Source organism: Octopus sinensis, linkage group LG16, assembly GCF_006345805.1.
Source record: "Octopus sinensis linkage group LG16, ASM634580v1, whole genome shotgun sequence".
In the NCBI taxonomy this organism is placed as follows: Eukaryota; Metazoa; Mollusca; class Cephalopoda; order Octopoda; family Octopodidae; genus Octopus; species Octopus sinensis.
In genome coordinates, this window is record NC_043012.1 from 37,904,927 (window position 1) to 37,916,815 (window position 11,889).

The 11,889-nt window shown below is 36.1% G+C and overlaps 1 protein-coding gene across 8 annotated transcripts in view; it reads left to right on the forward strand.

Annotated features, from left to right (window-relative positions):
* The window catches only part of LOC115220248 (uncharacterized protein KIAA2026-like), a 74,757-nt gene that overhangs the window by 499 nt on the left and 62,369 nt on the right, over positions 1-11,889 (forward strand). For 2 of the 8 annotated variants that reach the window (XM_036510011.1, XM_036510016.1), the window contains exons 2-3: positions 391-504; positions 631-1,288. In XM_036510011.1, the coding sequence (XP_036365904.1) occupies positions 391-504; positions 631-1,288 (772 nt within the window). Of the gene's footprint in view, positions 1-390; positions 1,289-11,889 lie in introns of all 8 variants that reach the window. The other 6 variants (XM_036510012.1, XM_036510015.1, XM_036510013.1 and 3 more) reach the window with 6 other exon arrangements.

Below are 11,889 nucleotides of genomic sequence, written 5' to 3' on the forward strand. Positions count from 1 at the left end.
ATTCTTGGGACTTGCTTTCATTTCTACATTTTAAACATGTTTAGCCCTTCGGCTAGTTTTGACTCGCTTCAAGGGACCCAACAGACCCTTATTGTCTTTAAAATTCCTATTTTGATGCTAATGAATGTCTCTCTACTGTCCCCTCCCCTTCACTAATCCCACGGATTATCTCGAGCAAATGCTGGCTTAACCCTCAACCCCTTCAACACAGATTACAAATAATAATAATAATAATAATGATGTGATATTTATTAGACAACAACCGGTCGGACAAACCAACATCATTTTCTGGCTAATAATTCTCTCCAAATTTTGTGGTTAATTGTTTTTTTTTGTTAAATTTATTTTGTATATTTCTCTTGTACTTATTTTTTTTGTTTTATATTTTAGCCGAGACCTAGAAACTGTGACAGCCAGTCTTTCCCGTCATGCCACCCCTCCCTGACATATATCCTAAATTCTGAAAGGAAAATCACAATAACTCTACCAATAGCTACACTAACACCAACAAAGCCCCTTCAAGTCCCCTAAATCCTTCATGACTGCCTGGATGAACTTTGTACCACCATGGAATCTTCTTCAATTGACGAAGGTCCTCCGACAGCAATGGAAAGGAAAGTTGCCCTGTATACAACAACAACAACAACGAACCATAGTCCACCACCTGAAGAAGCACGACAGCCACCACCACCAACAACAACAGCAACAACAACATCGTCGTCATCGTCTTCCTCTTCTTGGTCGTCGTTATCATCCTTGTCATCTTCATCAACGACAGTTCAGGTGGCAGAAAGACATCAGACGCAAGAGACCTTCATAGGTGTTGCTGCTGGTGACCACGACGACGATGATGACGATGACAACAGTAATAGCAGCAACAACAACGCTATGGAGTTGAACGGTGACGTCGATGAAGACGACGACGACGATAATGATGATGATGATGATGATGATGAGGAAGATGATGATGATGATGAGGAGGAGGAGGAAGATAATGATGATGATGATGATGGGGATGAAGACGAAGGCAATTCTAATACGGACAGGTCATCACCGCCAGCATCACCAACACCACATACAACCGCATCAACACCAACAACAACACCACTTGCCCCTCAAAAAGCACCGCTCAACACTGAACTCGAACACGGTTATCGAATTCTCTGTGAACTGATGGCCGATTCTAATAAGGCGGTCAATTGGCCATTCCTGAAAGCAGTCGACGATTCGCTCCCTGAACTGGAAGATTACTACGAACGAATAACCAACCCCATGTGGATGAACAAAAGTAAGTTTTAACAATTTCTCTCTGCCCATCTTTAAAGTTAGTCTTCTCTCTCTCTCAACAACTTCTTCCTTCCTTAACACTCTACTCATCTCTATTTCCAGACTTTACAACAACCCTCCACTATATATATATATAGGTATATACACACATACACACACACGCAGAAATCACATTTATACACATGATGTTAGCACAGATGTGTAAACACACATTACACCAAAACAGTTCACATTTTACTTCAAAAGCGTTTTGCTATATTATTTTTACATCTATCTATACACCATATTCACATATATTACACCTACATGCATATGTGTGTGCGTATATATACATAATATGTGTGTGTGTGTGTGCATGTATATTACATCTGCATAAATGAATTACATCTTATACGCTCCACGTGTATATATATATATATATATATAATATTTAGCAGAAATATTATCAGAATGACTTGAGAGCGGGGTTTCGTGCATTTGCACTTAGCAAAGTTTGATAAGTGCAAACGCACGAAACTGTTGGCCCTTGAGTCACTCTGTTGCTTTTGCTAAATATTAATAAAAAAAATTTATGTTTTAAGTTCTATTTTTCCTGCTTGCATCATCAAACGTTTATATATATATATACACACACGCGCGCGCGCGTACGCATAATAGGGCGTGTGTTTGTTGAAATGTGATACCTGGATCTCGTTTCCGCCTCTTGGAACCGGGACATCTGGATTCGCTTTTTGTCCTTAATGTGAGGAGGGTTGCAGTGTTTAAACTGAAGGTGCTATTCCTGTCCTTGCCATGTCAGATAACCTTATGATGACGATCGTAGTGATAGGAGTTCCCCTCCGATATCGACTCCCTTTCTATATTGACTGTTTAGCCCTGTGTTGACATTGACCTAGAAGACGCATAATCAAATCTATTCTAACCATGGCCGTCTCGCTTGTAGTTTTTTTTCTCTCCCCCAAACCTAATGTATATTTAAGTCTACAATCTCCTTTATGTCCTTTTTTCTTTTTATGAAGTGGGTGAGTGATACGAACGAATTTCTTGGCTGGTATTTCTAAAATCTCCAGCGACCCACCTTAATAATAATGGCTCTTTGTAATTTCATATTTTGTCAGAATGACGCGTTGTGATGTTTATGGTTTTGTTTTGCTTTTTGGCTTCTGAAGGGCGCCAGGCCAAGTGACGAAGTTAGAAGCTGCCAGGCAGATCACATATCGACTCTCAGTTTCAATCCACCGCCCTACTAACGGTACCAATTCTTCTTTCTGGAATTTTTGAGAGGTGGAAAGGAGTAGTGGTGGTGGTGGTGGTGGTTAGTCTATTTCGTCGACCCCAGTGCTCAGCTGGTATTTATTCTAACGACCCCGAAAGGATGAAAGGCAAAGTCGACCTCGGCGGAATAATAATAACAATAATAATAATAATTTCTGGCAAAGACTCCAGCAAATTTTAGGGGAAGGAATTAGTCGATATCATTGACTCCCCTATATCCGGTGCTTGACTGGTATTTTCTTTTATCAACTCCGAAAAATTGAAAGCTGACTTCAGCAGGATTTGAATTCACAACGTAAGAGAATCCGGACTCAGTTCCGCTAGACATTTTTAATCCCACCGACGTCAAGTTTATCTTTATGTCGTTCCAGGATCAAGGAAAATGTAAAGCCCCAGTATTATGTTGGAGCTTGGAATCGATCCGAATAATTGCTAACACAATGAGTGCAGGGGGGAAAATATCAACCTCTCCACCTTACTCGTGTGCTTTTTCTTGTTATAGACCTCGGCAGAATTTGAACACGGTACTTGTGTTGTTTATTGCTGTATTAAGTCTACCACTGCCAAAACATAGGCACACGGTCATAATAATTGAAATCCCTCCTGAGTATGTTACTGGTATCTGGTTATGTGAACCTATAATGCTTGAAAGCAACAGCACTCAGGGATTTATTAATTAAGAATTCTGGGTAGGATGTTGTGGGGACACCAAAGCCATAACAATACTAGACTTCACAATGTCTATATACCAGGATACTTCAGTTTGAATTCTCCCAGACAGGATTTGAACTCGGAACAGGGAGGGAGGTAGATGCTATGATTCGAACACAAATGGACTTGATCTAGCTAACAAAGGCAGGCACCAGTATGGCCCTGGTCCAATGCACACTATTTTCGTGTTAGGGTTTCCTAAAGATCTTTTTTTTTTTTAAATGTGTGAAATTAATATTTTCTTGTGAATATGCTGAAATTACATAAAATAAATTGAAAAGCATTGTTTTTGTTTTTAAACTATGATTGCTATTATCATCATTCATTATATAAAGGGGGCGAGCCAGCAGAATCGCTGGCGCGTCGGACAAAAAGTTATTAACCGCATGTGTTCCTGTTCTTTACGTTTTGAGTTCAAATAACGACAAGGTCAACTTTACCTTTTATCCTTTCGGGGATTGATAAAATAAGTACCTGATGGGTCGATGTAATCAACTGGTCCCTTTCCCCTAAAATTTCAAACCCTGTGCCCGAAATTAGAAAGAGTTATTATTATTATTATTATTCGTGTACGAGTGGGAATCTTTTCTGTTATAATTCCATTAACGTCTCGGAAGATAAAGAATCGATTCTTCTTTCGGTGTATTTATTTCATGGAGAGAAGTAAATATGTCAGTGGCGAGACATTTGCTACCTCCACGACATTACAGACTCGACGCGGATATATATATATATACACATACATTTATATATATATTAATGTAATATATATATATTTATATATATATAATATATATATATATATTTATTTATATATATTTATTATATATATATGTATTTATATATTATATATTATATATATATTTATATTATATATTTATTTATATATATATATATTTATATATATTTATTTATATATATATTATTTATATATATAATATATATATATTTATTATATATATATATATATTTATTTATATATATATATATATTTATATATATATATATATATATTTATATATATATATATATATATTTATATATATATATATATATATCTATATATATATATTTATATATATTTATTTATATATATAATATATATTTATTTATATATATATTTATTTATATATATTTATTTATATATATATATATTTATTTATATATATATTTATTTATATATATATTATTTATATATATATTTATTATATATATATTTATTTATATATATATTATTTATATATATATATATATATATTTATATATTATTTATATTATATTTATTTATATATTTATTTATATATAATTTATATATATTTATATATATATTTATTTATATATTTATATATATATTTATTTATATATATTTATATATATATTTATTTATATATATATATATATTTATATATATATTTATTATATATATATATATATTATTTATTTATATATATATATATATATATATATTTATTTATATATATATTAATGTATATATATATATTTATATATATATATATATATATATATAAATAATATATTAATGTATATATATGTGTGTGTGTGTATATATATATAGATGAGAGAGAGAGAAAGATGGAAAGAAGCGGCCTCCTTGCAATAGAATATAATGTACAGACGGAATAGATGGATAGGAAGATGCATATATATATATATATATATTTATATGAAGGTAGTATCGGATTAAAAGGTTTTATAAAACTAGAGCAGAGATCGAACAGATATCCTGACCGACATAACACAGAACCTCGTAACATTTAATAAAATATGGTTGCGTTTTTATTTTCGTATTCTTGTATCGTTTTCATTCTAAGGAATTCCCTAATCTTTTCTTCTTCTTTTTTTGGCTTTTGGAAAACCCCCTCTCATAGATAACACGCTCACATTCATACAACCATCGACTCGAATGATGTATTATTTAAACAGTGTTTCCCAGTTATAGTGGCGGTGGTGGTGATTGCTTCTGTTTTTTGGTGGAAGGTCATTAATTTAGTAGGTGGAGTTAGATTGGATCAAACCTCAGTAGATCACTGGTACTGGTGGCATTATTAACTACTACTACTACTGCTGCTGCTACTAGAGGCGTGAATGCTTCGGCGAGATTGTGAGACACCTGTTAGACTAATATGTAATAAAGATAATTCTGCCGATTACTATTTTCTCTTTTTTTTTTTTCCACCGCCGCACACCTCCATCAATAATACCTGAGAATCGACAGGTTTTATCTTTTAAATTAGAGGATTTCTTTTTCCTCAAGTTTCCCTTTTAGAAATTTTCCGATTTCTTCCTGCTTTCAAACAGCTTAGATTAAAAGCGTAGAATTAAACACAGGTCGTTACGAACGAAGCTCGATAGTGGAGTGTTGAAGCGGAAGGCTATATTTTTTTTATTTTTATGTGTGATGGTGGGGAAAGTGTAGCTGCTTAATTCGATCTCAGTATCTAAATTGCATTTCTTTGATCAACTCTGAGAAGTGAAAGGTGAAGTCGACGCTGACGGCATTTTAAATTCAGAAGATAAAACGACGTCAAATTTTGTAAAACCATTTCGTAGTACAACCTCACCTTTTCTACTAATGCACCGCTCTTGTTTAGTGTAGTAAACCCAAAGTAAGTACCAGGTTTTCGTACAGATGGACAGATTTTTTTCTTCTGTTTTTAACCTGATTAAATGAAATATCAATAACGTTATCGATACCCGTTTTATCGTTCTAGCGACGTACTCGATAGCAGTTTTTGAATCCCGAAGCAAATACTTTTGAAAAGGGACTATTCACCGGGGTCTCTACTCCTTCCGCTACTACAACGGCTTCTACTTCTCCGAACTGTCTTCTCCACTCATCTTCTTCTTCTTCTTCTTCTCTTCTTCTTCTTCTTCTCTCACACTAACGACACATCTGTCACAACCCGCCCCCTCGTTTATCCTCCACCAAAACCATTTTCTCTTGATTGCAGTAATTCTCAACGAGTCCCTACCCATCTACGTCCTTTCAGCCAGTTGTCCACCATCAGAACTGAACATTAACCGCGTCGTTCTTACCACTCGGTGAAAGGCTGATATTTACTTCTTCTCTTGCTGACTAAATAAATTAATTTTAAAAAAGATTAATACCCCCGCAGTGCCCTTAATAATAATAATAATAATTTATTGCATTCCATCGCTTCTGATTTCTTCCATTTCTCTCTCCCCTATCACCCATTATTGACATCCTTCACTCCCAGTCTCCTTAGCATCACCTATTTTCATTGGTATCCACTCAACTTACATCCTCCCCGCTCCCATTACACCTATTATTTTGTCACCTTCTTATCACTCTTTCTCTCTCTCTCCTCCTCCTCTTCCTACTACTACTACACCATTTGTGTTTTTACTGAATTCCTTTACCAACAGTTTTCTTGTAGTTGTCTCTCCTCTCTCTCCCTCCCTCCACCCTCTCTCATCTCACTCTGCTTGTCTTTCCATTCTCTTACTTTGGTTGTCACTCTTTACTTCTATCATGCTGGGAAGAAGACATGTCTCTGTTGCTGGGGCCATGATAGACTAAAGTATGAACTGTAGAATGGTTGGTGATAGGAAAAGCACCCACCTGTAGAAGACATTTCAAAAGCGGAATATATGAGTGAAACATAGACCTTAACTCTGGCCTGTCTAGAAGGATATTAACTCCAAATAAGAGCATGGTCCTTGACAACCTGTCCACAGGATAGGTTTGAATAAGAGGGCTTAAAATGACGATAATAATCTGTGAGGAAAATGGAAATTGAGAGAAAATGAAGTCACACTTAAACCTCCAATGATTTAAGTGAGAATTAATATTGAATATAGATTTATAAATTTTTTTGTTTTGTTGTTATTTTTGTCTTGTGCAATTACAGATTTGCATTTCTGTAGAATGGAAAATAGAAATGGAGAAAGTATCTATTAGCATTTAATAACTATAGAGAGAAGAGGGTCCTGGGTATAGATATGTGTGTGTATATAAACATCCATTAATGTTACTTACCAACTCTCAGATAAACATCCATTAATGCTATTTCACTCAAAGAAATGATTGCATTAACATGATTTACCTGATGGCACCCCATGGATACTATGGACGGCACTGTAATCATCTGAGGAATACAGACTATGACCTTAAGAAACATGTGGTTTGTGGAAACACATGTGGCACCATTGTCATCATCATTGTTTAATGTCCGCTTTCCATGCTGGCGTGGGTTGGATGGTTTGACTGAGGGCTGGCAAGCCAGAAGGCTGCACCAGGCTCCAATCTGATTTGGCAAAGTTTCTACAGCTGAATGCCCTTCCTAACGCCAGGTGCTCCAAGAGTGTGGTGGGTGCTTTTTATGTGCCAATGTATTAAAATATTAATAAATTCTACACAAGGATTGTTATTATTATTATATATATACACATATATATATTTGGTAATTGTATTAAAATGAATAGAAGATGCACAGATATATTGCAAGATACATCTTGATGTTCTTAAACACATTATCAGTTATCTGCTAACCTTGGCTTCTGCATTACTCCATCAGTTCCTGGAATTTGGCAAGCTTCCTTGTCCTCCATATGTTCTCTCCAGGGTACAGTCACTTCCTACATGATCACCAGTTTGGTGAAATCTGAAAAGATAGTCATGTGTAGGTACAGTGCTGTTAGTATAATGGGATCAAAGGACTTGAGATGTTTTCTTGGTATGGTCCTGTTTGTTGCAGTGAATAAAGTTTTTCAGTTTCTTCAAGGAAAGCTATAAAATATCATCATCGTTTAGCATCCGCTTTCCATGCTAGCATGGGTTGGACGGTTCAACTGGGGTCTGGGAAGCCAGAAAGCTGCACCAGGCCCAGTCTGATCAGGCAATGTTTCTACAGCTGGATGCCCTTCCTAACACCAACCACTCCGTGAGTGTAGTGGGTGCTTTTTACGTGCCACCGGCACAGGGGCCAGACGAGGCTGGCAAACTGCCACGATCGGATGGTGCTTTTTACATGCCACCGGCACGGGGGCCAGGCGAGGCTGGCAACGGCCACAATCGGATGGTGCTTTTTATGCATAAAGTGTATATATCAAAGATATGTGTTATAACACTATTCCACTTATACGCAAATAGCCATACCAACAATCCAACATACCTCCATCCTCAGCTGCCCCATGGATATCATTATGGTTTCGACACCTGGGCAGTACCATTCAATCCAGTGGTATCAATAACACTAAAATAAGTGCTGTTTGGGAACAAACATTCCAAAAGACTAAACACACAACTTCCAAACACAGTTAACCTCTGTACAACAATATTCAATCAAATATAAGCTGGATTAAACACTAACTTTAAAATTAAACTACAACCAGAAACACATAAATGTATGCACATCTGTATTGGTATTAATAGTAAACCTACAATAACTAAATTATATACTAAATAACGGCCAATCTTAAAGTCCACACAAACAATAATCCCACCAGTCTTCCTTAGTTACTACTATAATAAAAGAAAATGGAAGCTTTTTTTCTTTTCTCTCCAAAAGAAAAAAACAATTGAATTTAATGAAGAATAGAATAATTATGAGTGAAATTCATTATTTCATAATTCAAAGGTTAATAATAAAAACACTCCATACTGTTAATGTGATTTTTCTTTGAGTTAAATTTAAGTTCTTTGTGAGGGAGTTCATGTTGGTCATTAACAAATCCACAAGACATTCTGAGTTAAGACAGTTCCCAGTGTCTGTAAATCTGTGGTTGAACTGTTGATGCATACACGCAAGTGTGTACATCTATTCAGACAGGAATCTCAGATGGAGAATTTCTGGAATGTCTTACAGACCCTCACTGTGCTGCCAATAGATTGGGTTTGGAGAATCTGCTTCAATTTCTTTTGTTCTTTCTTCATGAAACCAAGTATTTCTAGGTTTTTGTGCAAGTTTGTTGGTGCATAGCCTATGATGATAGATACAAACGAGAATGTGTGTGTGTGTGTGTGTGTATGTATGCTGGAACCTGGTACAGCTCTCTAGCTGACCAATTCCAGTCAAGCCATCTAATGCATGCCAGCATGGAAAGCAGATGCTAAATGAGGATGTATGTATGTGTATATACATTCATATATATATATGTATATATAAATATATATATATGTGTATGTATAATGAGAGAGAGAGAGGTGTTGGACAAGTGTGTTTGCAAGTTGTTATGATAAGGGTTTGGTTTTCCCACTCCACTCCATAGGCACTGTAGTGTTACTGTAAAATTCCTGTTGCTTCAAGATGCTTTGGAAATCACCGGATGCCATTGTTTGTGTGGGCCAATCAACACAGTCAGTGTTGACCGGAATGAAACCAAGCTTGGGAGAAACTGTCAAAGTAACTGACTCTCCTGGAGGATGTTGGGTAAAACAGAACCAGATAGGGGTGGCTGTATCTTGCTGTATTCTTGACCATTGTTATTTGGTAGGGCCCAAACGATATTGTTGATTGTCATTGGTATGGAGGTTGTGCATCTTTAGAGCATGTTCTGGCTGCATAGACATCCTTCCTTGCAGGTTACATGGCCTGGTGTAAACAAATATTGAATCTCTTTGCTGATGCAGTAAAGCAATGAGAGTCAACACCAATTTGTTTCCCACAATATGGATGACAAAGGGCAACATAAGAGTGTAAGCAAAACCAAAACTCAGTATTGTGTATGGTGCTAGTGATGGGGTGGTGCATGGATGAGATGGATTTGAGGGAAGTATTCATGTTCCCAAACGATCCTGCAATAATGGAACATTTTTTGTCACATGTCACTATGCAATGAAAAAAAATGCATCCTTTTGGTTGCACAAATGAAGTGCAGAGCAGCTTTTATAACTGCAATTTTTATTCAGTTCAGCTCATGTGGCAGCCATTTGTTGAGCTTTTTTAACATTACAATTTGGTGTAAGAGAAGAATAACCGTTGAATATTTGATATTTAGCAGTTTTGCAACTTTGAGTTGTTTCGTGTAGGTCTACCTCAGGATTGGCTTTCAACTGATCATCGTCAATCGCAGAAGGTCATCTGCAACTTTGCTCATCTTGGTTGTCTTTTGTCAATGAAATTTCTAGAACCATTGTTGAGCAGCTGGATATCCATTTGCCAATATGACTGGTTGATGTCCTGGGCAGTTTCCACTGTATTGCGTCCCATTTGTTTCAATAAAACTGCTTGAATTTGCTTTTTTACTATTTTTAATCACTGTACTGAGGCTTGCCTTTCATACATAAGCACCATTTAATCTCATTTCAAAATAAGCCTTAAATGATCACCAACCTACTGCATAGGGATAATACTGGTTTTGAATTTTGGCAGAAAGCCAGCAAGTTCAGGACAAGGGGTAGGTCAATTATATTAACCCCAGTGCTTAACTACTACTTATTTTGTTGATCCCAAAAGGATGAAAATCAAGGAAGATCCTGGCAGAATTTGAATTCAGAACATGAAGACATACGAAATGCTGCTAAGCATTATTGGTCCAGCATTGCTAACTTTTCTGCCAGCTGTCCGCCTTATACATAGGAATAATTGATTGATCGATGTCCAATATTGTAAGTCTAGGTTTGTCCCCGTTAATAGAGGTGGGCAGATGTACCTCACCCTCACGGCAACCACTCTCACGCCATCTCACCTGGTTTTGCGCATCCTCCCTACTCAACCCTCCCAATATCTTCCACCACCTGTCCCCTCCATCTTTTCTTTGTGCGACCTTGCTTTCGCAGTTCATTCACTTTAAACTCAAGCACTCTCCTCAGAATATAGTCGTCGTCCTTCCTCAACACATATCCATACCACCCCACTCTATTCACCTTTGCCAGCTGTACCACTGATTCCTCCAACCCTGGTATCCCTATTATTAAGTCCTTAGCTCTTCTTTTATCCAATAGTTTCACAACACATTGCTCTCTTGGTCCTTCTCAAAATAATATTGGTTTATATATATGTATGTGTATGATAGCGTCTCATAAAGCGAGATTTCTATATATCTTAAATTTGCAGAAGAATTTGTGGTGTGAGCAGTTTAGCTTAATGGTTCAGAGCACTGCGACGTGTAATCACGGAGGTGTGAGTTCAAGTCTCATAGCTGGCTGCCAACACTTTTTTCTGCAAAATAGGGGTAGCTTATCCTGTTCAGGCTATATTATTAGCATCATCCTGTATTTTGAGAATTTAAAATCACTTCTTTAACTTTCTAAGACATCTCAACGCTTTTAAAGCAAACTTCGTTTGTTTGTTTACGTTCATCGTAATTTGAATTAATATATATATATATATATATATATATATATATCATCATCATCATCATCGTCGTTTAGCGTCCGTTTTCCATGCTAGCATGGGTTGGACGGTTCTACTGGGGTCTGTGAAGCCAGAAGGCTTCATCAGGCCCAGTCAAATCTGGCAGTGTTTCTACGGCTGGAGGCCCTTCCTAACGCCAACTATATATATATTATATATATATATAGATATATATATATATATATAAGATATATATATATATATATGTATAGTAATATATATATCTATCTATATATAGATATATATATATATAGATATATATATATATAGATATTAT